The sequence below is a fragment of the Microcebus murinus genome, chromosome 8 (genome assembly GCF_040939455.1).
Source record: "Microcebus murinus isolate Inina chromosome 8, M.murinus_Inina_mat1.0, whole genome shotgun sequence".
NCBI classification, from domain to species: domain Eukaryota; kingdom Metazoa; phylum Chordata; class Mammalia; order Primates; family Cheirogaleidae; genus Microcebus; species Microcebus murinus.
The window spans coordinates 52,806,651-52,826,526 of record NC_134111.1 but is presented as its reverse complement, the minus strand read 5'-3'; the positions used below and the strand labels follow the sequence as shown (position 1 = coordinate 52,826,526).

Genomic DNA, 19,876 nt, shown 5'->3' with positions numbered 1-19,876 from the left:
TATTAAGGTGAATTGCATGTGGAGAGAAAACTATAATGATTTTTCCATTGAGAGGGGAGTAGGGAAGAAGTCAATTAAACCACCACTATATAAGAAAAATTTTATATACCAGTTGCCTACAACTTAGTACCAAAATAGTTAAAGACAGTGTACTGTGCTAGAATCTGGTAAGCTGGTTGGGTATGCTATAGATGATACATGTTTTTTGTTGTAACACAAACATTTTCCGTGCTGTGAATAAGTATCTCAACATTGCTAAAAACATTACCAGACTTGGCAGCCAGGCTGTGTGAAGAACTAAGGGAGGTAATCACGAAAAAGATAGCCTTTGAGTTGCTTTGGGCACTGTTTTATTTAACCTAATTCAGATGAGTCAGTGTCAAACAGAGGACTTGGTCCCTTTTTGTAATTCCTGAGTAAGAATCTCAGTTTTGCCTTGAGTGCTACCACTTGAATAAGTAACCCTGAACAACATACCTAACCTCTCTGATACTCAGTTTCTTTACTACCACATCTAGCAATCCCACTTCTGGATATTTGTCCAAAGGAAGTAAAATCTGAATGTTGAAGAAATGTCTGCACACTCCCCTGTTCATTGCAGCATTATTCACAATAGCCAAGATATGGAATCAACCTAAGTGTTTTTCAGTGAATGAATGGATTAAGAAAGTATGGTGTGTGTGTGTGTGTGTGTGTGTGTGTGTGTGTGTGTGTGTGTGTGTGAGATGGAATACTATATATTCCATTCCAGTATACAGTAGAATACTATATATTTCAAATTGAATACAGCCTTTAAAAAGAAGGAAATCCTGTCATTTGCAACATGAATGGACCAGGAGGACATTATATTAAGTGAAATAAGCCGGGCACAGAAAGACAAATGCTGCATGATCTACCTGGTTGAATCTAAAAAGTTAAATTCATAGAAGCAGAAAGTAGAATAGTGGTTACCAGGGTGGGGTGGGAGGTGGGGAGATATTGGTTAAAGGATAAAAAATTTCAGTTAGGAGGAATAAGTTCAAGAGATATATTATACAATCTGGTGACCATAGTTAATAATAATGTATACGTGAAAATTGCTGAGGGTATATTTTTAAGTGTTTTGACCACAAAAAAATATGTGAGATAATGCTCATATTAATTTGCTTGTTTTAGCCATTCTACAATATATACTTATATCAAAGCGTCATGCCATATACCATAATATATGTACATATGTACAATTTTTGTCAATTATAAATACTGAGAAAAGGTGAACTTTGCCAAGAAAAATAAATAAAATGAGAATAATACTATCTTATGAGGATCAAGTGGAATAATTCCTATCTTATTTTGAGGATTAAATGATCTTTAAATGTAAGTTAAATACATAGCAAATAGTAAGAGCTCAATAAATATAGTCCATGGTATCACCAAGTTATCTCCTAGGGAAAAGCTCTTTGCATTCCTGTGATTTTGCAGTCAGAGCAGGTATCTTGTCATTCAGGACCCAGTTTAAATGTCATCTTTGCAGAGAGGGCTATCCTGACCACGCAATTGAAAGACCTCACTAGTTCTCCCTTTTGTTACCCATTCTTATTTTCACTATAGCCCTTATTGCTACTTCCTATTTTCTTGTTTTCTTTAGGGTTTTTTTTTTTGCCCCAAGCGTGTTCACAGGATCCTGTTTTCTTTTGTAACTTCTCCTTCTTCATTGTATGTCTTTGTTAGAATGTTAAGTTCCAAATGAATTATGATAATTTTGATCTTATTCAGTGATGTGTACCCTGCAGATAGAAAAAATGGCTATGACATATTTATTGTTCAGGAAACGATTCTTGAATGAATGGGGCAAATGCCCTCTAAGGATATTCTGTCTACCTCAGTAAAAATGCCTCACAATCTGCCCTGCTAAGTCTTCCTTTGCTGGTGCCAGCACACTTGCCATGAAAAGCCAGGGAAAGGTAAACTGGTTAGGGAAAAGCTGATGGGAGAACAGAAGGGCAAGATTATGTGGAGATGTTAACAGAACAGCAGAACAGAGACTCTGGAGGAACAGGAAGGGAGAGCAGTAGCAGGGGAGAGAAAGCCACAGTCTGTTGTGACACAATTGTGGCATTAAGGTTTTAGGTGTTTTAATTTACTCTTCAAAAAAGGAATGTGAATATTTTTTTCAGTTCATTAAATTCTAGAGTAGAATGAACAGTAGTTTAGTCCAACATTTTATATACCCAGCATTTTATAGATTAGAAACAGGTCTAGAGAGATGAAGTGACCAGTCCAAGTGGCACAAAAAAATCTTCTGGGAGAACTGGGAGTCCATACTCTGATCTCTAATCTTATTAAAATTCTGTTTTAAAAATATATGCTTTAGTTTATCACTTACACAGAATGTTGAGTTATGTTGTGCACATTTGCATTTTCACAAATAAACTTTTTTTCTCCTTTCCCAATAGGTAGAAAACAGACCAAAGTATTATGGAAGAGAGTAAGTATGGATTCTCAGAAAACATTTTATAGATTGGCATATATAAAAGAGACAGGTAAATGGCTTTTAGTAAAAATAAAAGCAAGATGGAGGAAGTATTCAAGTTTGGTGGAGTTGAATTTTCTTTTTTAAATTATAAATGTAATTATTCTAATTGGTGGAAAATATAGAAAATAATGACAAATTCTAATCTCAGGGTGGTTTTTCTTTTAAAAATAATGACAAGTACAAAGAAGAAAATAGCATGTATTTTGCGTATACAAAAATGTATGTGCAGTAATGTTAAAGAGGCAAGCCATATAAGTAAGTACATACTCCTAGAAGTGTATGAGGAAATTGTATGTATTTGTGTGTGCATATACATAGTAGGTGTATAGATATACACACACACACACATACATATGTTAGGATATGGGTGATTTATTCTATATTTATACCTTTATTTTTTAGATTTTCTATAAGTAGTAGGTCTTTTATTTATTAAAAAATTGCAAATCATGCTACCTAGAAACAACTAGTGTTAACATTGTGAAGTATTACCTTTTTTATTATTATTTTTTTTATCTTTTTAACTTCCTCAGCATACAGAATGAAATATTACCTTCTGTAGATCTATTTTCCTAATGTTTTTTTATAAAATTGAGATTTTATATATATAATTTTATAGCCTGATTTTCCATTTAATATTGATAATGAGCATTTTTTCTGTTTTGTGAAAAATGCAACAATTTTTAAAGTCTTTAATTTTCTGATTACTAAAAACCAAAAATGTAGCTTTTCAGGGAAAAGAATAAAAATCACCTATAATCCTATCATTTCCCAAATAAAATCATTTGTGTTTTATGACTGGAGATCATGTCAGATAAACAGCAGTGTACATAGCAAATCTTTTAAATTATTTGAAATTCTGTATAAGTTTTCAAGACCCTTGTGATGAATCACAGGTACCTACTTGTGAGTTGAGAGAAAGGCGATTCTGAAGTGGAAAACTACTGGTGTTCTTTGCAGTTGTACTGTAATTTATATAGTCTCCTGTTTTTGGCAGTTGTGTTGCTTTTACTATACTATTAGAAGTAACATCATAAGAAATATCTCAGTACATAAGGTTTTGTGAGGGGTAGAAATTTTAGGTCAACTCATATGAATAGTTTTAAAGTTCTTTAAATATCATTGTCATGTTTTGTTCTACAATTTGCTTTCTTGAGTTTGATTTTCTTTTGAATTAATCCTTTTTTTAACAGATAGATACTATATTTTACTAACTTTATTAACTGATGTCATGTAAACTAAAAACATATACCAATATGCTAATCTAATGGTGTATGTTACTGCAAGGTATAGGTTACCATCTTTTTGTTTCCAGCAGGTTCAGAGTGTTAACCTATGGACCTAGTTCTCAAAGATTGAGAAATTGATGGAGATGAGAAATTCAGGAGCCCATTATAAACCTAGCTGTTAAAATGATCAAGAATTGAACATGCCTACCATGGTCTGTTTTTAGACTTAAATTGAGAGAGACCGAACCATTCCTATGAGGAAGAACTCTAGAAAATTGCCACTTGTCTCTAGTAAAGCTCCTAAATTATTAAGGTGCTATTTCAGGACCTTCTAAATACATCATTCCAAATTTAAGAGACTATTGTTTCTTTTGTACCAGTGAAAGATGCCAAGTTTCTTTTGAGCAATAGGTCAATGCTGTTATTGTAGGAGAGGAAATTTCCTACTCTCTTCCTGTTTGATAGCTGGGTCTATGAAATAAACTAGCAACAGGTAGATTAACAGGAAACTAGGTATACAAATTTATTAATTTTTACTATTATGTGTACAGGAGTATCACAGAAAAAATAAAGTGAATACCTCCAAAAAAGTGAGATTTGAGAGCTTATGTAGCTCATCTTAATAGGGAAGGGGAAAGTAAATGATTTTTAGGAAAAATGACTGGGCCCATAGAAGAATAGATGGGAGTTATGCTAGTTTGTGGCAAAGTTTATCTGGGTGTGATGTAGAATTTTAATTTCCTCTCCTGTGATAGGAGAGGTTGATGGTTTCCCTGGTTGATGAAAGTCATGGGTAGGGGATTGGTGATGGTGGAATTCCTTTTGAAGATCTGTCTTTAGGTAGATAAGGGGAGTTCAAAGAAAGCCTCTCCCTGCATTTGGTATTTTTCAAGTGCCTTCTGCTCAAAATAATTTCAGTACACCAAAGTAGCATATTTTGGGGTGACATGTTCTGAACGCCTTCATTATCTTTGAGTTACTGAAAATATAATATATTTGTAAGTTCTTTGTAAACTGTAAATCACCATACAAATGTAAGATAGTTTTATTTTTTTAATATGTGTCACCACTGATATTTTTTCCTTATCAATGTTTGTCATATTGCTATAGATGAATCTAGTGTGTCTGTGTAAAGAGTGTGTTATTTATATTTATTCTTCCTCCTTTTTTCCATGTTAATCAATGATAAGATCTTAGCAGAGAGTGAAAGCAAGTATTATAGTTATTTGCTTTGGACTTGAATATGCAGTAATGCAGATTATGCACATTATTGTGCAATCATTCCAATTAAGGACAACCCAGGGTCCTGGAAAATTGCCAATGTAGACTCAGAGCCAGAATTTTGGAGCAGTGTTACTAATGGAGAGAAAGGAAATGGGACACATTTCTGTATATTTTTTTTAGCAAGTTCATATGGTTAAATGGCTACATAAGAAAGAAATTGTCCTCTAGAGAGAGGTGGTTGATCTTCCCTTAGATGGATGTGAATTTTGATACCATGGTTGTTAACTGGATTGGATCACTACTTAGGTGCTGTTCTTATCACTACAGAGAAGCTGGCCAGGAGCCAGGCCCAGAGAAACACAAGCATAGTTAAACCCCAGTGCTTCCAGCTGCATTATATGGCAATACTTTGTCTAGAAAACAACAGGGGAAGGTGGGGGTTTTGTTTTATTGAAAAATGTGGAAAGCACACAGTTTCTGAATTGACGTTGTTTCTTAGGTTTCACGGCATGATCTCCAGAGAAGCCACCGACCAGCTCTTGAGTGTGGCTGAGGGGAGCTACCTCATCCGGGAGAGCCAGCGCCAGCCTGGGACCTACACTTTGGCTTTAAGGTTGGTCATGGGCCTGCAGTTATAACTGTGCTTCATTTAAAACCCTCTTAATAGAGGGCTTTAAATTTTAAAAGCATCCAGCATGTAATTGAATTGGTTCTTGTTTTCTTGGGACCTAATTACCATTTTAATAGCTTGGAGACCCTTTAAAAATTCCTCATGAATGGTAGCACTCAGTAATTAAGAATTGAAAAACTTTTAAAGCATTTTTGTGGTAGCTACTTCCTTCCATTCCATCTTACCCCTTCTCTCCCTGTCTGTCTTGTTGCGTCGGCTTTCATCAGATTTCTTGAATAAGGAAAAGGACTTAGGGAAAGATCTTTGTAACCCATAAAGCTAAAGGCAATGTCATTCCTCTTAGGTTGGCTTTTGGTTGAAGCAGCATTTCTTAGGAACTCTTGGCTCTTCCCTATCAACTGAACTTTGCCTATTCTGTCTGTTCCTAGCTTACAGTACAATGCCTAGAAACAAATATTTCTGTTAACCTTTTAATAAGAGCCCAATAATAAGAACAGTAAAACAATAGGAGCTTATCTATTGGGTTTACCTGATGCCAGGCCTCTAACCTCATTTAATCCTTGCAACATTTGTTTACTGTTATCATCCCCAGTGGACAGATGAGGAAACAGAGGGCCTGGAGGCTGAGTAACTTGGCGAAGGTCATACTTTTAAGAAGTTGTGCAGCTGGTATTCGAATCCAGACTGTCTGGCTCAGAGTCTAGACTCTTATTCTCTCTACACTACTGCTCTCCAAAGGCTTGCAGTAGTTATCTATTATCTTTGTTCATCCCTTCATTTATATACATTCATCTGTTCTTTGGTAAAGACTTAAAAGTAGCAACTCTTAAAGAGGTCAAAGAAATGACATTTCTTTTGGTAGCCACAAATAGAGAATAGAAAGATGACATTAATATTTAAGACTAACATGTCTAACTCCATCTCCAATCACTTGTGCCTGTGTGAGTGAGCAGGGATTGCTTTTATTCCTTTCCACAGATTTAATATTAATCTCTCTGATAAAAACCATGATATAATTTATTTTATACTGAATTCTGAATCATTTGCATACCTGGAGAATAGCTTCTCATGGGAGTTCATGTTCATGGGAATTTGTTTTTTGTGGCAAATTATAAAGTATAAATCCCCCTTTAATTACTTAATTTAATTATAATGTTTTCCAGGTTTAAATTGTAGTAAATGAGGAAGGGGAGAATGTGGTCTAGCGATTCACATACCTATTCGATTTGCCATTGATTGAATTGGAAGACTGATTTGGGGCAAATCACAGAATTTCTTGAAGTTGGTTTCTGCATCTTTCTACTCCTAACATTTTATAATTCGGTAATTCTGTACCACTGCATTTCCAAATGTTTGGTAGTTTGGTTGTCTGGGGTAAATAAGCCTTGACGTAAAGGATAGAGGACCAGGATAAAGGAGGAGGGAGGAGGTGGGGTAAAATAGGAAATAAGAATCTGCACAATACTCTCTTTCTTTCTTCTTTGTTGCTGTTTCCCCTACCTTTCTCCAAGATCACATAGAAATTATAAAACTTTAGTTTGAACCCAGGTATGCCTAATTGCAAAGTTCAAGTATTAATACTATCCATTATACCATATTACCTCTCATAATATGTCTGTCATGTAGTTTTCACTGGCTAATACCGGCAAATACTTGAGGGCCAAAGATTAGTTTGGGGGAAAGTAGTGCCCAAACCTTCCAAGCTCTTCTTCATTCCCACCTTGCCCTCTCTCATTCTACTTGTGGCTTTAGGTTTATAATCACTTCCCTTCCACTCTGACCCAATAAATCTTGATGGGAGTGTTTTAAATTCATAAGTCTTGGGTAACATAAGGCCTTTTTTTGTTATTGAAAATAACCATAAAATCATTGCTTGGGAAAGAAATGGCAGTGAGTATAAGGGGCTATAGTGAAGGTAGGGAGAGGAATTTGTAAATATGAATCGCAAGTAATTCATATACAGAGATATGATTGATGCTTTTCTTGTTTTAAACTAGATGTATGACGGAAGCATTAGGCAGAATATGAAATAGAAGTTTTATTGATATATGTATTACTCTTATCTGATACTCCTGTTTCAACTGATAATCCAGTTCACAATAATTTGTTTTGTTTTCAGTGTAGGGGGTAGCCAGTTTGTCTAGTTCATAGTCATTGATGTTCATTATGCATTTACCATTAACCAAAAACTATGAAATTAGGAATAAGTCTTTGAACTCTGTTTCTCAATAGGCTCTTCAATCTCAGTATATTCAAAATTGAACTCATCACTTTTCATTCCAAATATAATATCTACATTTCTTTTATTATCTAGTGACACTATTAATTCAGTCAGTTCCATAAGATAGAAACCAAGAAATCATTTTTCTTTTTTTTCCTTAGGTCTGTTTTAAGATGCAGGCCCAGGCCCTTCATTTAGAGGCCCTCATCTTACATTATACCACTTATCAAATATATACTTTTTGCTGTTAAAATGTGTAAATTTTTTAAAAAGTATAAATTGCTTTTGTACTTTAGTTTTGTAGGTTTTTTATGTGTGTTTGGAAGCCATGCCTTTCTCTTTATATTTCATACCTTTTCTTCGACCCTGGAAAGCCCGAGGTACTGTGCCTGTACTATATAATGGTTAAGAGGGCTTTTTCTTTTTGTTTATCCTACACAGCCAAAAATCAACCATCTTATTTCTTAAGTACTTCTCAAAATTTCCCCTCCTTTTCAACTCTTAAGCCACTTCCTGCACTAGTTTAACAACCACCTGAGGAGTCTCCAAATGTCTAGCCTTGTCCCTTCTAATATATCTCCCACTGTATTATAAATGATCCATCTTAAAATCTGATGGGATGATCAGCAAGGTTATTGGGTGGAACAGAGTTTCAAAGAACATACCTTCCTCTGTCAGTGGCATCTCCCCTGCACTTGCAGGGCGTGACTCTCCACTGAGGACGTTTGTGTGTGATGTGAGGTGCTCTTTAGGGGAGTATAGATTCCACGTATGCTGTCGTAGTACCAGTTTTCTGCAGTAAGAGGTTCTCACCGTATGGCATGGCAGGCATTCTGTGGATGAGATCTTTTTTCCCCTCTTCAGTTGCATCTTCTTCTACACCCCACCTCAGCCTTATAGGCCAGGCCTTATCTGGCTTTTCTGTTTTTGCTCATTTTCATTCTTCTTCATTCAGGAAAAATGACTGTTACTCATAGAAAGTGTATTATACAAAGGGAGCCTATCGATAGGCATTTGCATGTTTAGAGAGTGTAGTTAAAAAGAAGATGCTGGCCTGGGCACTAGATTATGACTCATGAAGTGTTTCAAAGTAACCTTGAGGTTTTCTGTATGTTGATTTTGACAACATTTGGATTAGTGATAGTTTAATGAGATATCATGGCAGATATCAATTATACATAACCTAGAATAAGAAATTTAGTTGAAAACATATTTTCTTTATGGTTTTTATAGTTTTTGAACTAATTATTTAAAAGATATATTTTATAAGTCATTATATAATTTTTCTCACTGAAAGAAAAATTATTAGGCTTGGTTTGGACATTTTCTATTGGCCTGACTTCCAGTTTCCTAGTCCTGAGTTCTGCTACTTCTGATCTGCTGTTAAATCCACCCATTGAATTCCTAATGTCAGGTAATTTTCATTTGCTTCTTAGAAATAGTGAATTAAGGAGGTTAAAAAACTAGTGGAAGGCTAATATGAGTGATCATATGAAATGACCTTTTAAATATGGGGCATCTGTTTTCTCATTATCACCACTATAAAAGTCTAAATAATTTCTAGATATAAATGCAGTTAAAGCCCATTCATGACTAGTTTTTGTTTTACTGTTTTTATCTGAACATTTCATGTTTTTATCTTAAAAAATGAGATTTCTATGAATGCAAAAAAGCCTTTATCAGTTCAACAAATATGTAAGTGACATTTTCATCCTATTGGCTATTTACTTTTCCTGCCTTAACTAAAATATGCAAATAGGTGAATTATAGCTGAACATTAGAATCTTAATATTGTTTCTTCTAAGTCATCCATTTAATGTAGGGCATATTTGCTTGGACTCTGTCCAAGAGTTTTCTTGGAAATATAAAAAACATGTCCTTATATCAATATTGCACATTTACTGTGGCATAAGACTGAAAATATGCATTACTTTGATGTATTCTTGGGCTCACTGTCAACATTGATTCCCTTTGATATAAAATATCCCCTTTTCATAATGGCTTAAGCTCCTAAATATTTTTTAAAAATCTATCACAAAGTAATTACAATTATCTACTTTTACTGTTAGAACTTTGGAAATGAGTTTCAGTATAGATTTAGAGTCAGACAAACCTGAGTTCTAGTTGCCTAACCATATTTTATATATTTAATCTTTTCAAGCTTTAGTTTTCTATAATAATTGTAAAATGGGAATAATAATCCCAGTATGTCTCAAAAGAGAACTTGTTAGTCTGTTATCAGTAGCATCCCACTTTTAAGAATCATATTCTCTATCAGCTGCAAGTATTATCTAACATTCAAAATAAGCAGACTCTACTGGCTTAAACATAAATTGTGTAAGGAAATATCTCACATAATGAGAAATTCAGAAATGTAATAATAGTGTGGATGATCAGTATCCCAGTGATGTTACGAAGCATTTGAGATCTTTCTGTTTCTGTTCATGGGCACTCGCAGCATCAACCTTAGTCTAAGGCTGGCTTTCTTTTTCATGAAAAGGAAGCTGCCTGGGAAATCAAAGCTTTAGGCTTTCTTGTTTATGACCAGCAGGAGAGTATAAGGGAAGCTCTCCTCTCCTGTGCAGTATGTATCCTTCCCTTCAGGTTGATGAGGCTACTATGAGTCTCCCTTTCCCACCCCTGGCCCAATGACATCTACAGGGAAGTACATGTACTGATATCTTGTCTAACTAGCATCTGCTCCTAGAGCTGGAAAATGGGTCAGCTTCTTCTGGAAGATGAGGCTTTGGGAGGAATACTGAATGACCAAACAAAATCTGGTTTTCTTTTCTTGTTTTAAATGAAGGAAGAAGGTTGAAGGGAAGGAAGGAAAGTAGATACCAGTTAGACAGTTAACTACAGCCAGTACAGTGTTATAGGCTGTACTTATTAAGATAGTTTCCTTTTTAGGCATTAAGAGTCAACCTATGGTGTAATTTTTCAAATGTTTTCATTTTGGTCAAACTCTTATTAAAGTAGTATATCTAATTTTAGCTTCAGTAAATACTTTAGTAAGAAAATCAGATGTAAGTTCCAGAGAAAATTTTGTGAGAGGCCAGGCTCCAAAGTTTTGTAAGTTGTTTTGATGATGCTCTTTGGCCTGTAGTGTTTTAAAAACTTGTTTTGAAGTATTATTTTCCAAATTGACTTTAAGATAATTCAGTATATTTTTTAAAGGTTATATGGAAAACCCAATTACCTACATACATAGTGAGTGTGATGCACACTGTCTGGGGGATGGACACGCTTGAAGCTCTGCCTCGAGGGGGGAGGGGAGACAAGGGCAATGTATGTAACCTTAATGATTGTACCCCTATAATACTCTGAAATAAAAAAAAATTTTTTTAAAACCCCAATTATCTTACTAATTTTAGCATAGTGAAATCCATAGCACTTTTGATTAATATATACCTTGAAATACTTATCCCTGGTATGTCACTAATACATGTCAAGGCCTTTCGTGGAAATCAGGGGTTTAGTCTTCATGGTTAAATTGGATAATTAAAATAATTCCCCAGATAACTGGATCGTCAAAAACAGCAGCATTTATTGAGCTTCTGTATCCTGCCAAGTACTATTCAAATGGGTCATGGTAGAAGACATTTAAGCTGGCACTTAAAGGTACTCTGAAAGTTTACCGGGTAGAAGGGGTAGTTTGTGAGGAAAAATGAGCATTTTGGGAAGAAGAAATGGTCAAGACAGGAATATATAGAATAGCATGTAGCATTTGGTATATGGCAGACTGCTGAGGATGGAGGGGTGCAGGGAATTTTAGCAATAAGTGTGCCAGGAGAGCCTGGTATCTTATGTTTAATAATATAGACTTCATCTATAGGAAATGGTAGTCTCTGAAGGCTTTTAATAGAAGGCAGTGTGGGTACATTTGCAATTTAGAAAGATCATTGTTGGAGCAATAAGAATGATGAGTGGAAAGGGTGGTGGGAACTAAATTTTACCAGAATTATTTAGATAGTTAATTTAGTAAGCAGTTTTTCTTTGGCTATAGAGAACTGATCTTTTAAAAGGTTGCTAGATATCTTACAGGTTTTAAAGGTTCACTTTGAAGAGAAATGTTTTTTCTATCCTCTTCCCCTCCCCCCACCTCATTTATTTATTTATTTATTTCTAAACCTCAATATACACCAGAGAAGAGAAATGTTAGCTCCAAGTTTGGCAGCTCTAGAGACATTTCTGTTAATCTGATTCATTTTAGCTTCTCTAAATTGGGAAAACAACAAAGTGACATGTGCAGGAGTCTTAATAATCCCCAAATCCTGTATCAGGATATTCTAGGACAGATTTGGACTTATTCCAGAGAATGTCTTATACCTACAAAATACTTGGCTCTTTCCTGTTGATTTTATGCTGAACATCAAGATAAGAATTATTTGAAAAAAAATTAAATAATTGAGAACAAATGAAAATTTAAACACTGAAAAAACATTTGGACAAATTATATTTTCTTTTAAATTATATTATATTTCTTATTTGATAAATCTGAAACATGTATAGCCTATGTCAATCTGAAAAATAAAATTTATTATATAGAACAGTATTGTAGCGTCATGCTACTTTTGTAAAATTTTGTATCTATTGATTGGTATATTTGTAAGTAGAGGTGTCTAATAGAATGATCACCAAAATGCTTAGTGTTTATCTCTAAGTGCTGAAGTTAAAGGGGATTTTTACTTCTTTGTATCTTTTGAGTTGCCTGACTTGTTTTTATGATGCATGTATATCATTTTACAATCAGAAAAAACTCAATAGGGCTGTTTTTGTTTTGAGAAGAAATGAATTAGCTACAACCTTGGATCAAAATGAAAACCAATACCTCCTAAATTTTTGAAGAGTTGATTATAAACAGAATGTATCAGCTTATTTAAATAATTCCTCAGAAGCAGCATTGGCCAGCCCTGGGGCAATAGAAAAAGAAGTCATAGAGGCCTGTGTTCATTCAGGTCTGTGAGGGAGTGGGGTCCTGGCTGACACTGGCACTGCTGTCTCTAGCAGGGAGACCGACGGGGTGCTATGTGGGTCTCTGCCAGTAAACATAATCAATTGCATTTTTTTCTTACGGTACTCCTCAGAGCCTGTGAGTATTGTTAACAGGACTATACTGCATTTCCGAAACTCACTTGACCATGAGACCCCCTTTTCATAGAATCTGTCAGTGGAGCACACTTTGAGAATGTTCCATTGAACATTTGCTTCACTCAGTTCCTCTTGCTCTGGATCCATGCTCACCAAGCAACCTTCTGATTAATGGCTTCCCATGTGGTCTATCTATAGGGAGAGAAAACTTAATAGGTGTAGGCTGAGTATTGAGAGCCTTTGAGTTACTTCTCATTTTTGATTAACAAATTAAGATTAAATGCTGGGAGTAGAGGGAGGGAAAGAAGGAAGAAAACAGGTTTTTTTCTTTTTGGCAAATTCGGATTAACATATACTGTCCGTCTCATTTTTTTCTCTTTTTTTAATATACCCTGTTTTTGATCAGTGAACCTAAAAGACTGTCTGCTAAAGTGTTAAATTGATAGAGAGAAAAATGTTAAGGGCTAATTGCCTCACTGATTCTTTTTCTTCCTGTTTTCTGATTTTCTTTTCTTCCTGGACCAAAAAAGAGTGTTATGAAACATCTACCTACCACAACCAAGCACTGTTTCGATGTATTACAAAATTGGACCTTTTTTTCCTAGCTCTTTTTGCTAGCATGGCTTTTGCATATTCTCATATCTTACTCGATTTTTTTAATAGTTTTTTGAGTTATAAGTAACTTACCAATTCATCCACTTCAAGTGTACAATTCAATGGTTTTTAGTACATCTACAAAGTTATGCAATATAGCAATTTTAGAACATTTTGTCACCCTGAAAAGAAACTTTATACCCATTTGCACTCACTTTCCATTTCTTCTCAGCTCTCCTAGCCCTAGGTAACCAGGGCTTATGTGCTTTTGTCTCTATAGATATATATATACGTTGAACATTTGATATAAATGAAATATGTGAGCTTTTGTGACTTCTTTCCCTTAGCATAATGTTTTTAAGGTTAATCCTGCAGTACTTCTCAGAGCCTGTGAGTTTTGTTAACAGGACTATACTGTATTTCCTAAACTCATTAGATCATGAGACCCTCTTTTCGTGGAATCTGTCAGTGGAGCACACTTTGAGAATGTGTGCTATAACATATATCAGTACTTTTCCTTTTTATTATTGAATAATATTAGAAAAATATGCCAGTGTATGCATATAGCATATTTTGTTTATCAATTGATGGACATTTAGGTTTTTTCCACTTTTTGGCTACTATAAATAATGTTATTGTGAATAATATTGTGTACAAGTTTTTGTATAGACATAGTTTTTATTTCTCTTGGGTATATACCTAGGAGTGAAATTGCTGGGTCCTGTTGTAACTCAAGAGTAACCTTGTGTGTGTGTGTGTGTGTGTGTGTGTGTGTGTGTGTGTGTGTGTGTGAGAGAGAGAGAGATAGACAGACAGACAGACAGACAGAGTCTCACTATATAGCCCAGGCTGGAGTGCAGTGACATCATCATAGCTCACTGCAACCTCAAACTACCAAGGTCAAGTTATCCCCCCGACTCAGCCTCCAAGGTAGCTACAGGCACATGCCACCATACCTGGCTAATTTTTTGTGGAGACAGGGTCTCACTGTGTTGCCCAGGCTGATCTCACTCTCCTAGCCTCAAGCAGCCCTCCTGTCTCGGCCTCCCAAAGTGCTAGGAGCTACCATTACTTTGGGAGGCATGAGCCACCTTGCCTGGCCAAAAGTAACCTTTTGAGGAACTGCCAAATTGTTTTTCAAATTGGTTATATCATTATAGTCCCATCAACAGTGTATGAAGGTTCCAGTTTCTCCATATCTTTGTCAATACTTGTTATTTATTTTTGAATATAGATATCCTAGTGGGTGTGAAGTGGTATCTCATTATGTCTCCATTTGTACCTTACTCTTGAATGGTACTTCACTTTTCAAGTTTTTATCCTCAGCAATGATTTTTATTCACTAGTATTCTGTCTATTTAAATTTCAGTTCTCTCAAAAGTAGGCATATGTAGCAATGGTAGAGAAAGACAAAAAAGCTGGTTTCAAGATTTATTTATTTTTTTTAATTTTTAAGGAATGGCATATGGCAGATTCCACTGAGCATTTCATTTAGGAGGAAGTTGAGTTTCAAGTACATTTTAGGGCTAAGCAACAGGAACTTTGCCTTAAGAGTATTCCTCTCTGACTCTCAGGTCATCTGCCTTGCAAATGGGAACTGGAATCTGACTTGTATGTCTACTTTAAGGTACAGTAAGGAGGCATACCAGATTCTGTTAATTTAAGATTGTTTTTTAGTGACCGGATAGAGCCCCAGAATGTGTTGATAATGTGAATCCTCTGCAAATGATTTGGCCCATCCAAATATTTTATTAATGGGCTTGACAGTTTTATAAATATTAATATAATAATAGCTAATGTTTACCAAGTACTTACTCTTCCAGGCATTATGGTAAATATATGAATTATTTTTCAGATTTCCCAATTTTTTTCATATTGTGGCACCCATTTTCTATTGTGGTGTGTGGTACATTGAGGTAAATGCACAAAGCTGATTGTAGTCCAGTGTGACTGGCCCAAGGACTTCATTGTGTCAGCTCCTTCTTGGCCTCCAAAAGGGTTAAACAGGTTTGATATCTCCTAACCTGTAACCTCTGTTCATGGCAACAAGTTGGAAAACTCAGTTTTATATACAGAATAAACCAATGTGGTAGATTCTGTTACATAATACGTTTTACAGATGAGAAAACCAAGGCTTAACTTGTTCAAGACAAAAAGCAGAGAAACTGAAAAGTATAACTTGTTAAAAACAACATCAAAAAGTAATAATAAAATAAGCAGACAGAGGGGCACTGCCTGTGGTGTGACCCCACAGCGCCTGCTCAGGGGAGATAGCTGAGGTCGGGCATGGGTGGGCTGATGGATTGGAATACATGCACTTGGGCTCTCCGCTGTTTGCCTGAGGTTCAGCCACACCTGATATGGTGTAAGGAATTCATTAGCCATGGATATATTCAAGAAAGGACTTTCAAAGGCCAAGAAGGGAGTCGTGGCCGCTGCTGAGAAAACCAAACAGGGTGTGGCAGAAGCAGCGGGAAAGACAAAAGAGGGCGTTCTCTAGGTAGGCTTCACAATCAAGGATGGAGTGGTGCATGGCATGACTACAGTGCCTGAGAAGACCAAAGAGCAAGTGACAAATGTCAGAGGGGCGTTGGTGACCTGTGTGACCTCAGTAGCCCAGAAGACAGTGGAGGGAGCAGGGAGCACTGCAGCTGCCACTGGCTCTTGCAAAAAGGACCAATTTGGCAAGAGTGAAGAAGGTGCCCCCCAAGAAAGTATTCTGGAAGATACACCCATGGATCCCGACAGTGAGGCTTTTGAAATGCCTTCCAAGAAAGGATATCAAGACTATAAATCTGAAGCCTAAGAAATACCTTTGCTCCCAGTTTCTTGAGATCTACTGGCAGATGTTCCATCCTGTACAAGTGGTCAGTTCCAGTGTGCCCAGTCATGACATTTGCTCAAAGTTTTTACAGTGTGTTTTGAAGTCTTCCATCAGCAGCGATTGAACTATCCATACCTGCCCCTGCCCACCACTCCAGTGCTTCCCTCTCGCTGAAGTAAATACCTGGTAGCAGGTCCTTGTGTGCTGTGGATCTTGTGGCTTCAAACCTAAAATGTTAAAACCAGTTAAAAACACCTAAGTGACTACCATTTATTTCTAAATCTTCACTATTTTTTTGGTTGCTGTTTTTGAGAAGTTGTGATTTATTATCATATATTATAAGATTTTTAGGTGTCTTTTGATGATTCTTTCTTTCCAACAATAATGACATATTGTGAAATTTGTTAATACATATAATAGTTAAAAAGAGCATGAAACTATGTACCATAAATATGAACTATGAAGTTTTACTGCTTTGTGATGTGTTTTATTAACTTTTATTTGTATATAAATGGTGAAAATTAAAATAAAATGTTGTTTCATTACAAAAAAATAAGTAGACAAGGGGTGTGATGTAGGAATAAACTCTTAGCTTTTAAGTCAGTGCCTTTTTAGTAATTAAAATTTTTAAAGTTATCAACATATTACCATTGTTATGAAGCAGATAAACCTTTGTTTAAGGCCTATAAGGATGAAATTTATTCCAACTAATTCTCAAGGGTTACATTTCTGCTCCCCACCCCTAAAAGAGAAAACTCAAAGTGACTCAAGTGTATTCAAAGTTTAATAGTTTAAACCAAAATTCCATTATAAGATCACTCATTGATAATTTGTACTTACAAAAATTATTTTATAGTAAGTTTGGATAACTTATTAAAGAAAAACTGCAATAATTCTCTATAAAAATAAGAGCATATTTGCTTCCATGTAACTTATTACATCTTTATGATTATGAAAGCAACACAGATACGGTAAAAAAATTTTCAAATAAAAGTGCCTGTGATGATAAATTATAGTACTTTCTTGCCACATACTTCTAGTACCACTCCCTAGAGATAACACCATTCACAATTATTTGTTTATCCTTTCAAGAAGTGGTGATGCATAAAATATACACCTATTTTTATGTCATATGTGTATATTATATTTTATTTTAAATGATAATTGCTAAGGGGTCACTAATCATAACAGCAAAGATGATCTCTAGTCTATGCAGGAGTTTGCCCTATTGTCTGCCTGATTACATGGTTGTGTGATAAACAGCTTATGACTGACAAAAGCTGTATTACTTTGTTTATTTAGTTTTAGGTGATTGGCAGTTTAAGAACATGTTGAGCCAGATTCTGTGAGTTTGGCTTCAGTGCTTATGATGGGAATTGATGAGTGGTGATAGAATGGTCAACCAGATGGTAAAATAGGACTCCTCTGTATTCTGTAAATGGAATTGGGATTTAATTTATTATGCCTTTGTGTTTAGAATGCTGATAAGATTCCATTAATCAGGGGATTCCTGTGAGAATGTTATTTAATCTTTACAGTTCTGAAGATTTAGTATGAAGAAACTATTGCTACTGTATTAGAAAATGATAAAATGCATTGAAGTAAAAAATGTAATTTTACTAAGGATTAAAAAGAACCTAATTAATTCCTAATTGAATCTCAGAATATTAGGTCAACTTTTAAAGTGAACTTGGCCAAAGCATTCCTGAGTAAAGCCAGAGAATCACAGAAGATATTGGTAAAGGGGCCTTCATACTTTTAAAATATGAAAATTGGTTGAAAGCTTTTTTTTTCATGTTTAAGAAGAAGGATCAAAAGGAACTAGGGAAGGATTATGCTGCTAGTAGGCGTTGACATGTAATGTACTGTGTGTTCTTTTGATCTGATAGCTCATGATAGGTTTAGTTGGTTACCATGGTTTCATTTCATTTCCTGCAAACCTTCTTGTTGTGCTATTTGGAATAAGTGGAAAATAATGTTCTACAGAATAATTTTTCAAAAATGTTTTTCTGCTTCTCTTAGTTAAGATTATCAATCACTTTATGGGAAATTTTTTAGATATAAGAATGGGTGATAACATACATGACAGTATCATTTAGTAGTCCCGAATTATCTAAAAATTGATACTGATAAAAGGGATAGCACAATTTACTTAAAAACGTAATACATGTTGTCAGTTCTGTAAACTTTAAAAAAGAAAACATTGGTATAATAATTCCAGTTTATATGAGATACCCTGAAAGTAATTGATATGACACAATGGGGAGTGGATAATTTAGCTTAAGGCATCCCTTATTTGAAAAAATAGATGTGTTCTTGAAAATGTGCTGCAAATTGAACTATATTGTAAATGCACAAGAGGAGGTAACTGTTAAAGAGATTAGTATTTTTTTCCATAACATATATGCAATGCAGAAAACATTTAAAATGTAGGAAAGCACAAAGAAAAGCAAGAAACACCCCTGATCCTACTACCCAGAGATAATCACTGTTAAATTGTGTATGAAGGCTGGGTGCAGTGGCTCATGTCTGTTATCCTAGCACTCTAGGAGGCCTAGGCGGGAGGATGGCTTAAGCTCAGGAGTTCAAGCTCATGAGCCTAAGCATGAGTGAGACTCCGTAGCTACTAAAAATAGACAAATTAGCCAAGTGTAGTGATGTGTGCCTATAGTCCCAGCTACATGATCAAAAGCACTAGGCTAAAGCGGAAGGCTAAAGGCAGGAGGATCACTTGAGCCCAAGAGTTTGAGGATGCAGTGAGCTATGATGATGCCACTGTACTCTACCCAGGGCAACAGAGTGAGACTCTGTCTCAAAAAAAAAAAAAAAAAAAAAAATTGTGTATAAAATTCTAGCATTTTCTTGAGTTATAGAGAAATAACTTCTTTCTAGGTACACTATTGTGTGGCCTGCTTTTTTTCAGTTAGCTGTATAACATTAATATTTTCTATGTCAATAAGTATATGGGAAGTTTGCTGTTTGAATTATTTCTACATAAAGTCAAGTTTCACCTTCCTTTTTTTTCAAACTCTGAATTTTACTTAATTGTATTTACTTATTTAAATTTAGGTTTATCCATAAACGCTTGGTTTTTATTAACATGTGGACTATTGAATAAAATGCAGAAAAGTAGGAAAAAGAAAGTATTAGGAAAGAAGCCATGAGCTGAGCACCTTTGGTGGGCTCGTACCACACTGTGCTGGCCTCTGTCTGTGGCATCACAGTCCCCCTGTTGCTGCCTCAAGCCAGCCTCACAATGCCAGTTCCGTTAGCACTCTAAATCAGGTGAGAGACAAACTGGCCCCTCAAGAATCCCTCCAAAAAGCAGAGTTGTTGGATGCATGTTTCACTCTTGTTCCTTCCACTCCCCTATCTCTCTCTACCCACAAGCTGCAAGCAAAGCTGAGCTATACTACCTTTGGGAAGGGGTTATTGTGGATGAAGCGAAATGACTCTTTTTGCCGTTTCAATGGGCCTCTTCTGGGCTTTGCCCTTGTCTAGTGTACTGCAACTTCTTAACTGATTTCTGAAGTCCTCATAAAGGTAT

The 19,876-nt window shown here is 35.5% G+C and overlaps 1 protein-coding gene and 1 pseudogene across 2 annotated transcripts in view; both read left to right on the top strand.

The window, feature by feature from the left end:
- Window positions 1-19,876, top strand: part of CHN1 (chimerin 1) — a 185,422-nt gene that overhangs the window by 78,331 nt on the left and 87,215 nt on the right. For both annotated transcript variants that reach the window (XM_076005661.1, XM_076005660.1), the window contains exons 4-5: window positions 2,436-2,467; window positions 5,468-5,581. In XM_076005661.1, coding sequence (XP_075861776.1) covers window positions 2,436-2,467; window positions 5,468-5,581 — 146 coding nt within the window. The remainder of the gene's footprint in view (window positions 1-2,435; window positions 2,468-5,467; window positions 5,582-19,876) is intronic.
- Window positions 14,681-16,628, top strand: LOC105865051 (alpha-synuclein pseudogene; annotated as a pseudogene).